The sequence below is a fragment of the Epinephelus lanceolatus genome, chromosome 6 (genome assembly GCF_041903045.1).
Source record: "Epinephelus lanceolatus isolate andai-2023 chromosome 6, ASM4190304v1, whole genome shotgun sequence".
In the NCBI taxonomy this organism is placed as follows: domain Eukaryota; kingdom Metazoa; phylum Chordata; class Actinopteri; order Perciformes; family Serranidae; genus Epinephelus; species Epinephelus lanceolatus.
In genome coordinates this window covers 4244928-4263513 of record NC_135739.1, presented here as the reverse complement: position 1 = coordinate 4263513, position 18586 = coordinate 4244928, and the positions used below count along the sequence as shown (strand labels likewise).

The window sequence follows — 18586 nt, the reverse complement described above, 5'->3', positions numbered from 1 at the left end:
TACAGTAAACCTGACAGTGCCCGTTCATCGGGGTCGAGTCTTCGCTGCTTCTCCCCGTCCTCGCTCTCAGGGAGACAAGTGCCCCGCCCCTCCGCGCGCTCCATAGGCAGGCAGGCAGCACACCCGCCGCACCGAGCGAACCCAGCCGTCGGTAACGGAGAAGATGGCAGAGCGGCAACAACAGAAACACGAAGGCAGGGTAAAGATCGGACACTACATCCTCGGCGACACGCTCGGAGTGGGGACATTCGGGAAAGTGAAAAGTTAAGTCACGCTTTTGTGTCACGCCGAGATTAAATGTGTGGATGTGTTTCAGTTGGAGTAATATTGAAGTAGTCGCCCACAGTCAATGGACTGTTGAAGTTGCCGGCGGCCGGTGAGCAGTTTGCGTAGCTGGGTGGGTTAACGCCGGCGACAGGAGGGATTTAAAGCGTAAATGTGCTCCGTGAATCCGCCAGCTTGAAAGTCAAATTCTTCCTCTGAAGCCCCTCTGACTGTAGCTGCTGTTATCAGCTATGGCAGGTGAATTACCTGGAGGACAACAGCTACAAGAAGATGCACAGTCATACTCACATTAGTGTCGCATTGTGTTAAAAAAAGAGGAGTTAGTGTGATGGTTTTGTCGCGGTAAAGGACGTGAGTGAGGCGCACAGCTTGGCCGAAACCCACCGTGTGAGCATATTGATATAACTGACATAATGTTTGTGAGCGGTTAAGCTAGTCCGGTGTTAACGTTAGCCCACCGCTGCTAGCTTGTGAAGTAAGTCGAGAAAACCTGTCACAGCGGTAAAGTTTTGCTCGAGAGGCCGTTCACAGGATATTATTTCAGTTTTCTTAGCTAGTTTTCGGACACTGCGTGACCTTGTGAGCTTTGAGTCCACGCTCACCCAGCCTGTGTCTTGTGTGCGCAGTTGGGGGGATGTGTTAGCTTAGCAGGGGGTGAACGCACCTCAAGGCAGGGCTGACGTCACGTCTTTAATTCTGTATAATGGAGAGATTTTTTTTTCTCAGTGAATGCGTGCAGCCTGAATTCACTTTGTTTTAACTGAATCAAATGTTAGTAATGACTTGTTTGTGTTAAGGTCATCTCTATGTGGGAGAAAGAGCAGTTTATGCACCTTTTGTATATTAATACCTCATATTGTTGTAGTCAAGCTGTTGTTTGGCAGCAACAGCAGCATCTTGGCTTGAGAGCCTAATAAGAAAGGCTTATAGCTCCAACACCCTGCACAATTAAAGATATGGAAAAAAGATGAAGGCTACAGTAGGCCGCTTAAAAATGCATTATAATAAAAGTTAACTGTTCTGTCTGTGCAACAGAGCTGCAACAATCACTTGGTGAATAGTCGATAGGAAGAAATTTTATTAACAATCTTAATAATGGATTGATCGCAGTCATTTTTCAAGCAGAAACGTCAAACAGTTTACAGTTCAAGCTTCATAAATTTGAGAATTTGCAGCTTTTCTTTGTCATTTATGATTTAACTGAAGAGTCTTTAGGTTTTGGACAAAATAAGGACTTTGGAGACGTCACTTGGGGCTCTGGGAAATTGTCACGAGCAATTTTCACAGTTAATTGACATTTTATAGATTGAGCTAAATAATTGGCTGATTAGTCGATAATGAAAATAACAGTTGCAGCCCTACTAAATTAAATCTTAAAACTGCATTATAATAAAAATATACTGTTCTGTTGAAGTCTGCCGTGCAATAGAGCTGCAACTTAGCACTTAGTTGATTGAAAGATGATTTATTGGCAACTATTTTAATGACTGATTGATCATTGCAATCATTTTTCATGCAGAAATGTCAAACATTTGCTGGTTCAAGTTTATTATATTTGAGAATTTGCAGCTTTTCTTTTCATTTATGATAGTACATGAAGAGTCTTTGGGTTTTGGACTGTTGCTTGGACACTTTGGAGACGTCACTTGGGGCTCTGGGAAATTGTCACGAGCAATTTTCACAGTTAATTGACGTTTTATAGATTGAGCGATTGAATGTGAAAATAACCGGCAGATTAGTCAATAATGAAAATAATAGTCGCAGCCCTACTGTGCAGCAGCTTTCTAAATTAAATCTTAAAACTGCATCATAATAAAAAATACTGTTCTGTTGAAGTCTGCTGTGCAATAGAGCTGCAATTTATCAGTTAGTTGATCGAAAGATGATTTATGGCCAACTATTTTAATGACTGATTGATCGTTGCAGTCATTTTTCAAGCAGAAATGTTAAACAATTTCCAGTTCAAGCGTCTTAAATTTGATTATTTGCTGATTTTCTTTGTCATATATGATATTAACCGAAGAGTCTTTGGGTTTTGGACTGTTGCTTGGACAAAAAGACATCATTTTGGGCTTTTGGAAATTGTGATGAGCATTTTTTACAATTTCATGACATTTTATCAGTTAAGCGATTAATAGTAAAAAATAATTGGCAGATTAGTCGATAATGAAAATAATAGTTGCAGCCCTACTGTAAAACAACTTTCTAAATTAAGACTTAAAACTACATTAGAATAAAAATGTACTGCTCTGTTGAAGTCTGCTGTGCAATAGAGCTGCAACAATTAGTTGATCAGTCACTTAGTGGTCCGAAAGACAATTAATCACCAACTATTTTAATTATCAGTTGATTGTTGGAGACATTTTCCAAGCAAAAATGTCAAACATTTGCTGCTTTTCTTTGTCATTTATGATCATAAATGAAGAGTCTTTGGGTTTTAGACTGTTGCTTGGACAAAAGAAGCACTTTAGAGACGTCACTTTGGGAATTTGTGATGAGCATTTTTTACAGTTTCATGACATGTTGTTGACATGTAGTAAAAATAATTGGCAGGTTAATCCATAATGAAAATAATAGTTGCAGCCCTACTGTGTAGCAATTCTCTAAATTAAAACGTAACCCATTAGTGCCTCTGCCTCTCTTTGTTCTTCCATATTGTGCTTAACTGTCTTGTTTATGATGAGCTGCTCTGTGGTTTTACCATCTGTGTGCTGTATGTGCTTCATATCTGTATTCTTTTGTTTCCAGTTGGCGAGCATCAGTTGACGGGCCATAAAGTGGCTGTAAAGATCCTAAACAGACAGAAGATCCGCAGTCTCGATGTCGTTGGGAAGATCAAACGAGAGATCCAGAATCTCAAACTGTTCAGACACCCACACATTATCAAGCTGTAAGTAGAGAAAGACGACACATCCTTCTATCAGACTTTAAGACTCTGAGCGCCGACACAGGGAGATAACTGAGCTCTGTTAAATAAGTGGCTGTTGTAATGTGGGTATTTTGCTATGTTGTGTTCCCTCTGTGTTGTGGCATGCTTAGTGTGTTCCTGTTTGTTTACTACAGCTACAGCTGCACTGTACTGAGCATGCCCACAGGGCTCCCAGGAGGTGGAGCACACAAACATAGCAATGCACACACACTTCTGGTTCGTTCAAATATCCAGATAAGATGATAGAAGTCGCTGTAGTTCCTGCATGACTAAATTCTTGTCCTCATTCAGGTATCTTAGCTTGTCATGGGTTATTTATCTGACCTTGTGTCCCATCTTTCTCCTTCTCCTTGTCAGTCCATGTCTCTCTCAACAATCTCTGTGTTATTTTTAGGTTAGGGTTAGTCCACTGTCGCACTGTAAGCTATGGCAGATATGTGAGCTCTTAGGTCAGAAGCTCAAGTGCTGTTGAACACTCTGTCACAGCCATATACATTCAGAAACATGCATATATTTTAGGCACATACACATCCTGTTTGCACTGTTGCAGGACTGTGGACAGAGCAGAGCAGACTCTGGATACATCTGCAGCGTTTGTAAAACCAGCATGAACTGAAATGAATTAGAATAAATGTCCTAACATTTCCCTCAAGTGCTCTCACTGTTAAGATTTCGCAGAATCTGTATGTGTGATTTGGTTGGTGTTTATTTCTCCCACGGTGCCGGCCGTGTTGTGCAACACCCGACTTGACAGGAATATAGTAGATTGTGATGAAGCACAGAATCTCACAAGAGCAACCATTCATGAGACTGGGCCTGCATCTTAATATACCTGACCTTTAGGAAAGTAATGCCTACACTCAGCAGCCATACATCACAGCGTGGCCTCACCTATCTGTGTGTGTGTTTCTGTATATTAGTTCTGTGCAGTTTTGAAGTAAATACATTTATTTTAGAGATTGAGACAAAAGCCTTTTGGTATGTTTACAGTTATATTAACATTTAGGGACATAATGTAAGAGAGTTAATTAATGTCCAGCAAGTTCATGTGAATACAGACATGTTTGTGTTTCAGGTACCAGGTGATAAGTACACCAACAGATTTCTTCATGGTCATGGAGTATGTGTCTGGAGGTGAGCTGTTTGACTACATCTGCAAACATGGACGGGTAAGACATTTCATCTATTATATGACTAGTATTATTAACCTCATAGTCAGTATTTACATTGCTAAGCAGTGTCTGAGGTGGTGAGTGACTTATAGATATTGGCCGTAGAGGTGTCTAGAACTAGAACTGTCTAGGAACTAGATGGCACCACTGACTAGGGATGCACCGAATATTCGGTAACCGAATATATTTGGCCGAATATTGCAAAAAAACACACATTCGGTATTCGGTGGAATAAGTGAAAAGCAAGGCCGAATAATAGCGGCGTGTTTTGATAACGCAATCAAACAGCGTGCGGTGACGGACGGAGTAAAATGTCGGCAGTGTGGCGGTATTTTACTCCGTCCGTCACCGCACTCGCATTTGCGACTAAAAATAGTTTTGTGCAAGCAAAATAAATCATTCAGCACGCTGTGTGAGTACAGATTTCAACCAGCAGCAGAAACGAAACGGCGAATCCCGCCGGTTGTGGATTGAACGGGGGTCACAGACACAGACAGGAATACATATTCCTGTCAAATACGGCCATGCATGATAACGGCTTACCGGCGACGGAGAAGTCCGGCTCCAGGTGAATAACTCGTTGTCATGACTGCCCAAAAGTACCTGAACAGCCGAGCCATGGCGGCACACAGTATGTGGCGTGTCAGAGGAGAAACGAGCCGTTCACATTACTCTTTGTGGCAGGTAACGGTCCACAAACCTCACCGCACTGTAGGAACTGTTCATTACTTATGAAGGGATTTGTCAGGGGAGGAGGGTGGCTGGTTGATTTTCATTTTATTTATTTATTTATTTTATTTTGATCCCCCCTATGTTAATCACTTATTGATGCTGTTTTTGAAGTATGAATAAGTCAATAAGTAATTTATTCCATTGAAATATCATTGATGTATTATAGAAAAGTCATTTATTTTTTTATAAATGACAAAAGGCACAGCTGCCTCATTTTTGCTGTGGTATCGTGATACTACTCAGAACCATGATATTTTCACTGGTATCGTACCGTGGGTCCCAATTTTGGTACCGTGACAACACTAATCTGGAGGGGGTTCATCTGCAAAAACTAAGGAAAAACTAAAAAACGGCATTCGGTACTCGGTATTGGGCCAAGCGTTTAATTTTATTCGGCTTCGGCCACAAATTTTCATTTCGGTGCATCCCTACCACTGACCCTGCGAACGTTACAGCTCAGCCGAGGAGGACGCCATTAATGTTTACAGCTTGCGCTTTCATAAGCACGAGCCTCTTGTCCATGAGTAGATGCATGCCTCCTTCTGTGCAGTTTTGTATATTTTTGGCGCTTTGAGCACCACAAGCCGAGTATCATCCAACTCCATTATATTAAAGAAAGGCAGACATCTCAATGGCTGATATCTCCAACACTAAATTACAGACCAAAACAATCTAGATTGATAAATAGCGCTATAGGTAAAAGGACAAATATGTATTTCTGATTTGGGGTGAACTGCCCCTTTAATTAAATACTAATACAGTTGTTGTTGTGACCAAATAGACCCTGCTGTTAGACCCTAGACCCTAAAATAATTTTATTTAACGTAAGTTGCATGAGCATTTTCTTTCTTTTCAAAACTTTCTGGATTTATTCTTACTCTGTAGAGACATAACAAATACTGTCTGTATGCACAGTGTTGAAACTGCAACTATCCCATCACATGCATGTGTTGTATGCCAAAATATTTGCCTTTCCTGCTTTAAGTACTGTTGGAAATTTCTATTTGATATGATAATGAGACATGAAAGTTTGTTGGGCAACAGTGTTTCCACACACCATCACTGCTTGACCTTTCTAACTGAGAGTCGTCAGTGATAATTTTAATGCCCCATTTACACACCTTTAAATGTTCACTTCCATGTTCAAAACATTGAGCTGTTACCGACAGCTATGTAGAGATGACCTCCTCTGGGGACTGGGGTCTTTATTTTTAATAGAATAATCCTACTTGAGCTTCACCTGGGTCCTGAGCCACACCAACCCAACACAGAACATGATACATTTGTTCTAAACAAGACACCACATAACTTCTTTATCCTTCCACACAATCATAGAAACACTCAGAGCAGCCACAGTCTAATCATGTCTGTTTATATTGTGTGTTTCAGGTGGAGGACACTGAAGCCCGCCGCCTTTTCCAGCAGATTATCTCAGCTGTGGACTACTGCCACAGGCACATGGTGGTCCACAGAGACCTCAAACCTGAGAACGTCCTGCTGGATGCCAGCAAGAACGCCAAGATAGCTGACTTTGGTAAGATCCCAGACAACAGAGTTACAGGAAGAGGGAGAGGCTGAAGGATTGTTAGGGAATTTAAGAAAAGAGAAAGCACAACAGAAAATGTTCACAGAGGGAATGAGAAAGACAGAGAGGCAGAGTTTGTGGCAGAGCTGAGTGGAATTGCCAAGTAATTTGAATTGTTGATTAGAGGCAACATTTGTTGCAGAGTCATAGTACAAAGCGTAATTAGACTCTTAATTATACACTTAAAGAAAAGTGTGAAATCACTGTCATGCACCTGTTGCCCTCTTTATTAAATACATCTCTCACTGAGCACAGTTTCTTAACAGTTGGGGCATAATTGTTCCAGCTGATTGGAGACTGTGCCTGATGCAATACGAACACGAAAAAGAGAAATATTCTCACAAACACACAAAGACCCTTGTGCACAGCAGGGTGTGTGGGGTGGAGAGAGGTCCCCCTAGCAACGGCCAGGTTTCATATCATGTCTGGCAGGAAGCCTTGAGGCCCAGTGTCATCTGATAGGGAAGGAATCGTGGGGGTGCGTCAGGGTTGTGCAGCAGCAGGAGTGTTTTGGCTGAGAGCAACAAACACCAATGAGCAGTGAAAGAGTCTTAAAGGAACAGGGATAAAAGATAAAGGGAAGGTCAGCACATCGCAGAGCATGTGGTGTTTAGCGTTCGGCCCAGGCAGGCTGGGAGAAGCTCATCCAATTAGATGAGCTTTGTGTTTAGAGCTTAGAGTCTTGGTGGGTAAATAAGGATAGAGATATCTGCGACGTCCACAGTGTATAACTCACCCTCTCTGTGGTGGGCCATGTGCAATTAAACCATAGGATCAATAGCAGTAATATAATAACAGAGGATCGTTTTGTTAAACTGTGTCACTGTCAGAGTGAAGACTGAAGGATGTCTTGCATTTATCAACAGGGTTGTCAAACATGATGTCAGATGGGGAGTTCCTACGGACAAGCTGTGGCTCGCCCAACTATGCTGCTCCAGAGGTCATCTCAGGAAGGTGTGTGATCACATCACATGTACGATCACGGCTATAAGATTAATCACAATTATTCACGTCTGGAGGACAGTTACTTAATCGGCATTATTTATATGGCTTTAGGAACAATGTAGTTTAGGACTAAAACAGTGTTTTAAAACATAAACACAAGGGTTTTAGCACCGCCTCTATCCACAGTAACACACATGACAATAGGAAAGGAGTACCCACATCATAAAAGGTTATGTAGACCTAGCTGTAATGTTTTGGCTCAACACATCCTGACTGATAAGACCCAACTGGGATGCGAACATGGTCATCGCATGTCATTGTTTTTATTGGTCACTGTGACCGCTCATCCAGACTGAAATGCAACAGGCTTTTTTCCAACTAAAACTGTTTCAGCAGAGTTTTTAAAGGTCTCTGTTGCAAAAGCTCCAAAGTGCCGCAGCAGTGTGGAAGCTCGGCTTAAACGTAGCAGTAGTTATTTGTTTTAAAACAAAAACGTATTAGTGTGAATGTAGCCTTAAACACTGCCTGAAGTCCAACCTGACAGAAAACAACTCTTAGTTGCCCTGTGGAGATCTCTCGTAAACAAACAAAAAAGCTGTTTACATTCACTGTTCCACACCCAAGCGCACCTTGTGTATGCGTATGGTTTAACAAATATGTTAAAATGCATGTACTTCCTCATAAACAGTTGCAAAGTAAATTTTAAATCGTGGATTACTCGCCTGGAATTTTCTTCTTCACTGCCTTTGGTGATGCATTGCTGCATTTCTTAGCGCACTACCGGCACCTGTAAAGTAGTGGAAACACTAAACAACCAATTGCGTCGCCCATGGGTGTGCATTTTGTCTTCACAAAAGCTACAAATGACACTTAAACAAAATCTGTATTTATTAAAGGAGCTATATGTAAGAAATCTAAAGCAAATAGTCGTAAAATCCTCCTATATGTCACAGAGACTAAGGAATAATGTTGATATAACATACTGATCTCACCGACAACAATAGTACAGCCAGAATATTCACATTTAAAAATTTTTTTTCGCTGTCTGCAAATCATGTTTATGTTTTGAATTTGTGTTTTGGCCTGTTGCGCCACCCACCGCCGTCTATCAGTCACACAGTCAGTAGAGTCTCAGCATCAGTTACAGTTACAGTTACGACTGACCTACAGCAGCACGGCAAGCAGCATTAGCAGTGTCACGGTACATAGCATTAGCAGCCGGCTCCTCCTCAGCTGTATCCCGGCAGCAGCGTTAGCAGCAGAGAAGCCAGACTTGCTCCAACGGTCTGCTGGAAAACCAAAGATCAAGGACGCGGCAACGCGGCCCTGCCACGGCAGCCGCCCGTGGGCAAACAAATCAGTCTCCAGTGAATCTACCTCGAATCTGTACGGGAGGAGGGGCGGACATGACTCGCGGCAGTATTTTGAATTTGAGTGCAGTAACTGTTGTGGCCACATTCTTACATACAGCGCCTTTGAGGGTGCAACAATACAGTATTTGTATTGAACCAGTCGGAATGAGGCTTTTGGTTCAGGACATATTACAAACCGAACAATTCTTCAAACTAATCCTGTTATAATTTAAAAATAAAATGTACAGCTATGTTTGTGTGAAACATAATGTTCTCAGCGCCACTGCACTCAACAAGGCAGCCCAAACGACATGGCGACAGGCAATTTGCTTTCTGCCCCTCCAGACCAGAAAAAAAGTTTCCCTGATAACCTACAGGTCTGGCGCTGGGAGCCACATGACAGTAGGTTACATCAGTGCAGAATACTTCAAACATGTCAACTCATTTATGCCGACTTCACCAGTGTGCCAAAAACAAGGGGGCAACACAAACACTACATGCTAATGTATCCCTGCAGCATTATGATTTTAGTTTTTATACATTTAAATTAAACAAAAGAAAACAAGGATATTATTTTTTCCCTTTCGTTTCAGAAACAGAACTGTTTATTTGTTCATATTTGTTTATAACTACTGTATGACATTTAATATTTTTAAGGAGCTTTTTTGTTTCATATGCTGCTGAGAAGACACCCCAGAGGACGGGTCACTCAGGTGTAGCTCCGTCATGGTTCAGAGTAAAAAAACATCAGACTTTATGATGATAGTTTTTAAAGAAACTAAGTAAATTTCTGCTTTTTTGCTGTAACAAAAACGTACCAAACCGTGACATCACTGCATCGTATCGAACTGAACAGTGGATTTAGTGAACCCTTACACCCCTAGTATTTATATATTAAAGCTATATGATAGCACTTAAAAGTTAAGAAAGTGTTACCTGCTTTTCCAGTGGACCCACAAGAGTGACACATTGTTTATGGATCTTCTTCTTTGTTACATGTCACATCTTCTCATCACTCTGTCAGACTCTATGCAGGCCCAGAGGTGGACATCTGGAGCTGCGGCGTGATCCTGTACGCCCTGCTTTGCGGCACTCTGCCCTTTGACGATGAGCACGTCCCCACGCTGTTCAAGAAGATCAGAGGAGGCGTCTTCTACATCCCCGAGTACCTGACTCGCTCTGTGGCCTCGCTGCTCATGCTCATGCTGCAGGTGGATCCTCTGAAGAGAGCCACCATCAAAGACATCAGGTGCTCACACTACTCTGTTCACTTTGGCATTAATTACCAACCTCACTCGATATAGGTTTGTGTTTGTAGTTAAGAGTGATGATTTTGAGTGGTTATCCTCTCCTCTGTCAGGGAACATGAGTGGTTTAAGCAGGACCTGCCAGGCTACCTGTTCCCCGAGGACCCCTCGTATGATGCTACAGTCCTGGATGAAGAGGCTGTCAGGGAAGTGTGCGAGAAGTTTGAATGCACTGAGTCTGAGGTTGTGTCCAGCCTTTACAGCGGGGACCCACAGGTACACAAGACTCATTCATGAGTGGAGTCGTTGTAGGTTTCAGTAATCTCAAGGTCTGTCCTTAGCTTTAACTTGTTATCTCAGTGGTCTTCAACTGACTCTCCATCCTCCCTCTGTTCATGCAGGATCAGCTAGCAGTAGCTTACCACCTCATAATAGACAACCGGCGCATCATGACCCAGGCCAGCGAGTTCTACTTGGCCTCCAGTCCTCCCCAGGGCTCCTTCATAGAAGAGGGCATGCCGCTGCCCCCCGGGATCAAACCCCACCCAGAGAGGATGCCTCCGCTGCTGGCTGACAGCCCCAAGTCTCGTTGTCCTCTGGATGCTCTCAACACCACTCGGCCCAAACCGCTAGCAGTGAAGAAGGCCAAGTGGCACCTCGGTATCAGGAGCCAGAGCAGACCCTATGACATCATGGCTGAAGTGTACAGGGCCATGAGACAACTCAGCTTCGACTGGAAGGTAATGGATATGTCTTACACGTATAAATACAGAACATACAAAGGTCTACGTACGAACGAGACAGTCTGTTATTCTGTGCTGTAGGTGGTGAACCCGTACCACCTGCGAGTGCGGAGGAAGAATCCAGTGACGGGAAACCTGGTGAAAATGAGCCTGCAGCTGTATCAGGTGGACAACAGATCCTACCTCCTCGACTTCAAGAGCATCGATGGTTGGTGATATCCCAAACTGTTTTGATTTACATTGTACATGGCTTCACCTGCAGTTCAGTTGTCTGTCCCTGTTTCGTGGCTCCAAAATCTTGAGTTGTTGGAGTTGGAACAGCTGAGGTGGTGTTGATGCAAATCAGGCAGCAGAGTGCACTTTGGGCACTTGTCCCAGCATAAATGCATTTGAGCCTGTACAGGTCACCTCTTTGAAATGCAAGTGCATCAGTCACTTCATATCTTTCATGTGTATTTAGTTGTGTCTTTTACCCACAATTTCAGATTTGACATTGATTTAAATATATTTTTAAATACACATGTACTGTACATAGCCATGTGCTTTTCTACGTGCAACTGTTTGTCTTTATCACACAGATTTGAAGTTACATGATGTCAGTGCTCAGAAGTACAGATGGCACACATGGCCCTGCTTTTTAAAAAAATAATTTTCTGCATTTAATTTACTTGAATTTATATTAAAGCTAAAGTGTGGAGCTTTTGTCTCCACCCTCTGGCAGTGAGAGTAATTACACTCATGACATATGCCTGCAGGTGATCTCGCCCCATCTCCTCCGCCCCCAGGAGTGCTCTCTCAAAGTCTGTCTTTAATCCTTTCTCTAAATGGCAGGTTTCTTTTTTATCTGGAGCATCCACTCCAGAAACCTTTCTTGGATGCTTCTTAGGATTTTCCCCCCATACTCCTATCTGCTGCTCTGTTGCTATGCTCTCTTCCCACTTCCTGCTCCCTTGAGTTCTGGTTAATTGACGAAAATTGCATAATTTCCAGTGCACCGGTGCGAGAAAGTGACCACAGACACAACAACTCTGGTATATTGCGAGATACAGAGAGCTTTCCCTGGCGGTGATCATCTCAATCAGCACTGTGTGAACTTGTTTGGTTCATTCATTTGCAAACGTCCCACACTCCAGCTTTAACATAACTGTAACTGGTTAGAATTGATGCCGAATTCAGTAGATGGATTTATAAGTGCATGTGGGGAAAGACTAGATAAAAACTCAAACACATAATTCAAATTTATTTTGGTTATGGCATGATTCTCATACAGTAATTAGCCTACATTCACGTCATGAACTGCTCCTCTGTTAAATGCTGACACTACTATCCTCTGCTCATGTGACCCCCAGATGACATCATCGAGGCAGTTGGCTTTAAATCGGGCTCGTCCACTCCTCAGAGATCAGGCTCTACAGCTGGACTGCACAGACCCAGACTGAGCATCGACTCAGCGAGCCCCGCGATTGATCTGCCCCAGCTCAGCTCCTCTCTCCCGGGGTCCCTGTCTGGTAGCAACCCTCTACTCACCCCCCGTCAGGGATCACACACCATGGACTTCTTTGAAATGTGTGCCAGTCTCATCACTACGCTGGCACGCTGAGATGCATCCACTCCTAACCTCGCTGTAACCTCGATGTCAGTGGGGTTTTTAAGCCAATTGCTGATCCGGGACGTAGGGGAGTGTAGATGTTAGGAGTGACTTCCTCTCTCTGTCTCCTCTCCATCTCCGTTCCAGTTGTATTGGCCTGGAAGGGTGAATGGAAGTGTAAAAAGCAAAGCCTGTCACTTCAGATTAGGGAGACACAGAGAGGAATCCTTTCTCAGAGAGGCAGATTAATAGCTTTTTTTTTTTTCTTTTCGTATTTTGACACAGTCCTTGGATCAGAGTCTCAGAGTTTAAACATGCAGCCACAGCTTATGACAACTGATCCTGGGACTGGAATCTGTGACATATTGAAGGCCATAGGCAATAGGTCACAGCACGCAGTCGTGTCGGAGTCAGGAAAGGTCAAGTCCACTGTCACTCCTCCCACAAATACCTTCAATCTATATCAACTGCTGAAACGTCATCGCCTACCATAACACTAAATGGCGGGAAAGCCTGCTGAGTTTTCCCCAAACACTGATCGGAGGTCAGTTTTGCTTCTCGTCTTATATTTTGATGAAGGTTGTTAAAATTGACATAAAATCTGTGTCTGAGGGAACGTTAGCACATGTAAAATTTATTTTCAGGTTTTATATTCTATGGTTTGTAAAGAAACTTTTGTTATCCATGTATATTATATTTATATTACATAGCTGAAAAGGTTGACAAGGGTATACCAAATAACAGACTTTATACTCCATAAAGAAGATGATTATTATTTAGATATCAGATCCATATTTATTTTTGAGAGATTGTTTTTTAGGCGCTGTAGTTATATTATTTAAGCACTGCATCGACGTAGAGTTTTATCCTGATTTTGAATAGATTGTAGAAGATTAATGAACCTAGAGAGGCAGCGGGATAGTCGGGCGATAATACTCTGCATGGTGCCGACTGTGTCCTGCATTTAGTGATGAAGCACAGATACACACCATCTAACATGAGTTTTCACAGCCACCGTATTACCTGACTTCTCGCACAGCTATGGTCACTTCTCGCACAGCTATGGTCGGTCTCTGTGTTTTTCAAAGATGCCGTTCATACCGTACATCTGCTGTTTCTTTCCCCACACAACCATCATTTTATACATTCAGTAACTGTCATAAATATGCAACAACACACACACAGACTCCTCTACACTTCAGTTTAGCCCTTAACAAATGACAAGTTGAGCAACTGCTAATATGCTGCTCAGCCATGCATGCACAGAATGTAATTTAAAAAGCGCGAGCAGGCCGGAGATATCAGGAGGACAGACATGGCAGGCAGTCACATATGCAGTAAGCTGAAAAAGACAGACGCCATGTGCTGTTTGTAATGAAAAGTGTAGCAATTTTTAGGGCTACAATTATTAACTATCTTCTTTTTTTTTTTGACTTAAAGGTCCAGTGTGCAGGATTTAGGGGGGGTCATCATTTTCTTTAGTGTATAATCACCTTAAAATAAGAGTTGTCGTGTTTTTGTTACCTTAGAATGAGACGTCTATATCTACATAGGGTGCATGTCCTCGTCTAAGGAGATGGCAAAGTTTCTACAGTAGCGCAAAATGGACAAACCAAACACTAGCGCCAGACAGGGCCGTTCACGTTTTCGCATCAGCCACCATAGTTAGCAGCCTCTCCCCGATAAGCATGTCAGAAAAATACATTTTTGTAAATGTAAAACTGCATTATTCAGTGATGTAACTGGTTTAAATCACCAGGTCCATTTGTTTTGGAGAGGAAGAGACCTCTATGGTTAATTTAGCTCCTGGTAAAAACCTGAACTCCTGGATCTTCAGTTATCAGATCAACAGGTAAGCAGATATTAGTAGGCACAGCTGCAATGTGCCAAACAGCGTAGGAGAAACTGCTTTGTTTAGTGTTTTTAATCACCAAGTCTGTTTGTTTTAGAGAGGAAGAGACCTCTGCAGATAATTCAGCCACCTGAACAGCCAAAAGTGAAGGAATTGTAACTGGGATTGTTTCAGCTGGTTTCAGTGGGTAATCCTCACTGCTAAATCCCCCTGAATCTTACACGCTGTTCCTTTAAGCCTTTTAAAATGAGAAAATGTGCATCAGAATTTAGAGCCTAATCTGAGGTCTTGAATCAGAGCATATGTTAATATTTACTTGATAAATTGCTCCAATAGTCGATCAATTTTCAAAATTGCTACCAATCATATTAGCAGAGTTAAACTTCATTAGCCCTGAGTCTGTGTATGTGAACAGATAATGAGGTGATGATGATAATCAATGAGAAATCAAATGACAAATCCATGCGAGGTGGTGTGTATCTGCTGCAGGACAGTATAAGCCACAGAAACCTTTCTCCAGTTGCCTTAAAGAATGCAACACAGTAACTGTGCATATGTTTATGGAGAGTGTGTGTATGAGCCAGTGTGTGTAGTGGAGATGGGTAGAATGTGTCACACGATCGTCATGTTTTTCTCACTGACTTTGTTCGGAGCATCTCTGCAGTGCTTTGGGAGATTGGTCAGTTGGTAGAAAGTGACAAAGGGACATGGTGTTTGGTGTTTGTGTTTCGTCATCGTCTGTTCAGTCTGCATTTTAAAACTCGTGTGGATTTACTGTTTTATTGCCTCACACTAAACTTCACTGTATCTGTTGTTTCTGCTCCTTTGTTTCAATGGTGTTATTTCTTATGTAAATGTTGAGCATTGTCCTGTGAGATCAGACCATAGCTGAGTTTTGTGTTGTGTTGTCATGGAATATTTTTTCAAAATCAGTGTGAAAGTGAAAAGTGAAAGCTGGTGCTGCAGTGTAGCTATGATTAACTGATCAATTGTCAACCATTAAATTAATCACTGACTCATTTAAAGGAGCGATAAGCGAAATTCATCATTTCTAGATTGAAGGAATTAAAAAATTGCTATGTGAAGAACTAGAGGTGTAATTTGATCTGGAGTATAGCATGACCTCACACACCCTCTCTCTGTATTGATCTCCAGCCCATTGTTTACAAGCCGGTCCGGCTGCGCGTTCATGTACGTTCATGTGAATCCTGAACGTTAGCATGGCAGCTGACTAGTGCTAACGCTAACGTCCCCACGCTTCTCGGCTCCGACTCACTGAGCCTGGCGGAGAAGCGTTGTTCCAACTCTTCTCCGTGAGCCCGGCTCAGTTGGAGTTGGAGCGTTAGCGTGGCAGCCGACTAGTGCTAACGCTAACAGGAAAGCATGGAAATAGCTAAACACAGCAGAGACCGAGAGTGAGTGAAAGACATCGCTAACTGCTAAACTAAGCCAAACTAAGTTGGCTGTTTAGGTTTTATTTCCTCGCCCCTGTGGCGAGTGAATCTGCCTGTAGTGAAACCGGGGCTTCCTCCTCATACTCCACTTCACTCAGCTGCCAAAACAGCCAGTTAGCCTCCACTAGCTTCCCAGCTAGTGGCTCTCCGTTTGGATCCAACCGGAGCACTGAGCCCTGGTTTGTTATTCAGGTTAATGTGGGAAGAAGCAGCAGGTTTATCGGGCAGCTGAGTGAAGCAGAGCCTGCGGAAGAAACACCGGGACCGTCTGGATGTGATAGTTCGTGGAGATGCTGCGGTACTCGCCGGCACAGACGAGGCGAGTGGGGGGGGGGGGGGGGTGTTGGAGAGCAGAGGTAGAGGGAGGAGTGGCTCATGACACACTTGGTTTTGCTCTACAGGCAGTGCACAACAGCGAACCTAGTGGTGAAACGATTTCGCTTATTGCCCCTTTAATAATTGATTCATTGGTTAGAGTATTTTTTGAGGAAAAAGACAACAAAATAAAAGACAAAACTGACCGATTCCAGCTCTAAAATGTGAATACTTTCTGGTGTATTCACTCCTTTATGACAGTAAACTGAATATCTTTTGGTTGTGGATAAAACAAGACATTTAAACACATCATTATGGCCTTAGGGAAACACTGATGGACATTTTTCACCATTTTCTGACATTTTATAGACCGAACAAACAACTAATTGATAATGTACAGATTGATCGACAATAAAAATAACTGTTAGTTGCAGTTGCAGATCCTCCTGTCCGTCTCTCTCTGGGTTTGTTCTTGGTTTTTAAAGCAGCGTTGTTTTGATGGAGAGCGCTGGACTGTTGCCTTTCTACTGTTTTTGATAAAACAGGTTGGAGGGATAGACGAACTCTGCTTTACACTGATGTCATGAATAGGAAACCCCAAAATGGCCAATTCATTGTGTTCATTCTCGTTATTTTCACAGGTTTGGGGCAAGTGATTGGCAAAAGGGCAAAATGAAAAATGTCATGTTATTTTTCGTTTTATATAGTTAGTATAACATAAGAATAATAGGATAATATTTCAGAATATTGGGGAGAATTTGGCCATGTTGGAGGTTTGCACACATCGCTCTCAACTATGAGTGTTCAGTTAGTTAGTGTTAACCTAGTACTTTGTTGGACCTACAATAATTTGACGTAGTTTGGTTCTCTACTTGTTGTGAGTCATCGTCTGCATTGAGTCAGTAGTTTTTGCCTTATAAGAGAATTGTGAAGGCTTCTGGTTGAAACAGTGAAAGCCACATTCTTTGTTACTCTGCTGAAACCCTTTATTACATGTATGTTCTGTTAGCGTGTCTTGTGTCGGGTTGCCTTCGCTGTCTGTGATGCCACATACACCACTGACTGAATATACCTTGACGTCAGGGAGAAATTGTGCTTCCTGGCGCGAGACACATGCCACTGCACACGCAGTCCTGTAAACACTTATCTCTGTTCTTCAGTCAAACCTCTATATTACACTCTGTTGCTGTGTCTTAAATGACCTGTCCTCTGGATAGTGAGCTGTGTTGGTCACATCAGGATCACATCTGGCCCACTGTGCATCCATCCCTGATTCTGCTGCTCGTAACAACAGTATGACACGTCGATCAATGGAGCACACTGTCTGGGAGAGGTCATGGGTTGTATTTAAAAACTCCCAATATAACCAGTATTTACTGTCAGATGTAGTACTGTACCATTACACCTGTATGCACCTACCAGTGGCATGTTAGTCATGTAAACTCTAATTTGTGTTTAGAGCTGGGAAACATGCCGGGGGCCTAATCAAATACAGACTTTAACGTGTTGTACCAAAGTGAGTATTTGCAACAGCAAGGGTGTTCATCTGTGGAGGGGTTCTTATGATTAGTGTAACCTTAAATACCCCAGTGTGTGTGTGTGTGTGTGTGTATGTATGTGTGTGTGTGCACACTGGTAATTGTGAAAGAATGTGTGTAAGGGTGTGTTTCCGCGTGCGTGTGTAAGAATGTGACAGTGTGTTTCAACTGTCTCTCCCTGTCTCTGTCTGATTGGGGTTTGGATTTCTCTTGTTATGCACTGCATGATATTGCTGTTATGATTTGCACTTTAATGAGTATTTATTGAAAAACAATAAACAAACATATAAAAGGAAAAATGTTTTTGTCCCTAAAGGCTTTGTCAGTGTCACACACACACACACACACACACACACACACACACACCCATCACAGAGGATTAGTTTTGTGGGTTTTTTTTTCTTCCAGACAAAATGCACGCTTAGATGTCAACAATATTTTACATGAAAATGACCTCGGGTGATCATCACACGACTTTCTCTTTCTGTAACACTTATTATTCATCAGCTCGAGGGGAAAGTCATAAGAAGAAAGGCGGCACGTAAAACTGACACCTGCCAGACATCCGCTCCATAAAAATGTAAGAAAATAAAGTTTATGGGTGATGCTTCCCTCCAGAAGGTGTACCTATGACCAACACAAATGACACTAATTGAATTGTTAGATTGTGTATTTTAGATTATGCTCCATGTTGTTTATTGGTGCACCATTAAAGATAATTATTACACCTTACATGTTAAAAGCTCAGCATTTAAATACTATGACATGAGTCGTTACATAAACACTTCCATAATCTGTAACGATCTCTAACAAAATAATGAGGGTAAATAAAGTAGAAAAGATATTCGT

The 18586-nt window shown here is 42.3% G+C and overlaps 1 protein-coding gene across 2 annotated transcripts; it reads left to right on the top strand.

Annotated features, from left to right (window-relative positions):
• Positions 1-18036, top strand: prkaa2 (protein kinase, AMP-activated, alpha 2 catalytic subunit). 2 transcript variants are annotated; one of them, XM_033622315.2, is made up of 10 exons: positions 1-263; positions 3034-3175; positions 4290-4383; positions 6508-6652; positions 7570-7657; positions 10025-10249; positions 10361-10523; positions 10649-10987; positions 11072-11198; positions 12340-18036. In XM_033622315.2, exons 1-10 carry the CDS (start codon positions 164-166, stop codon positions 12588-12590), a joined length of 1674 nt encoding a protein of 557 aa, XP_033478206.2. In that variant the 5' UTR covers positions 1-163; the 3' UTR covers positions 12591-18036. The 2 variants fall into 2 exon arrangements, with proteins under 2 accessions (XP_033478206.2, XP_033478207.2); XM_033622316.2 differs by lacking the exon at positions 1-263 and adding an exon at positions 313-672.
• The last annotated feature ends 550 nt before the right edge of the window (positions 18037-18586 follow it).

Bases quoted from the DNA above. Each gene is read 5' to 3' on its own strand.
- prkaa2 (XM_033622315.2), top strand. From the start codon at position 164: ATGGCAGAGCGGCAACAACAGAAACACGAAGGCAGGGTAAAGATCGGA. The intron at 6,653-7,569 runs GTAAGATCCCAG...ATTTATCAACAG, and splicing joins CGCCAAGATAGCTGACTTTG to GGTTGTCAAACATGATGTCA. The intron at 7,658-10,024 runs GTGTGTGATCAC...TCACTCTGTCAG, and splicing joins CCAGAGGTCATCTCAGGAAG to ACTCTATGCAGGCCCAGAGG.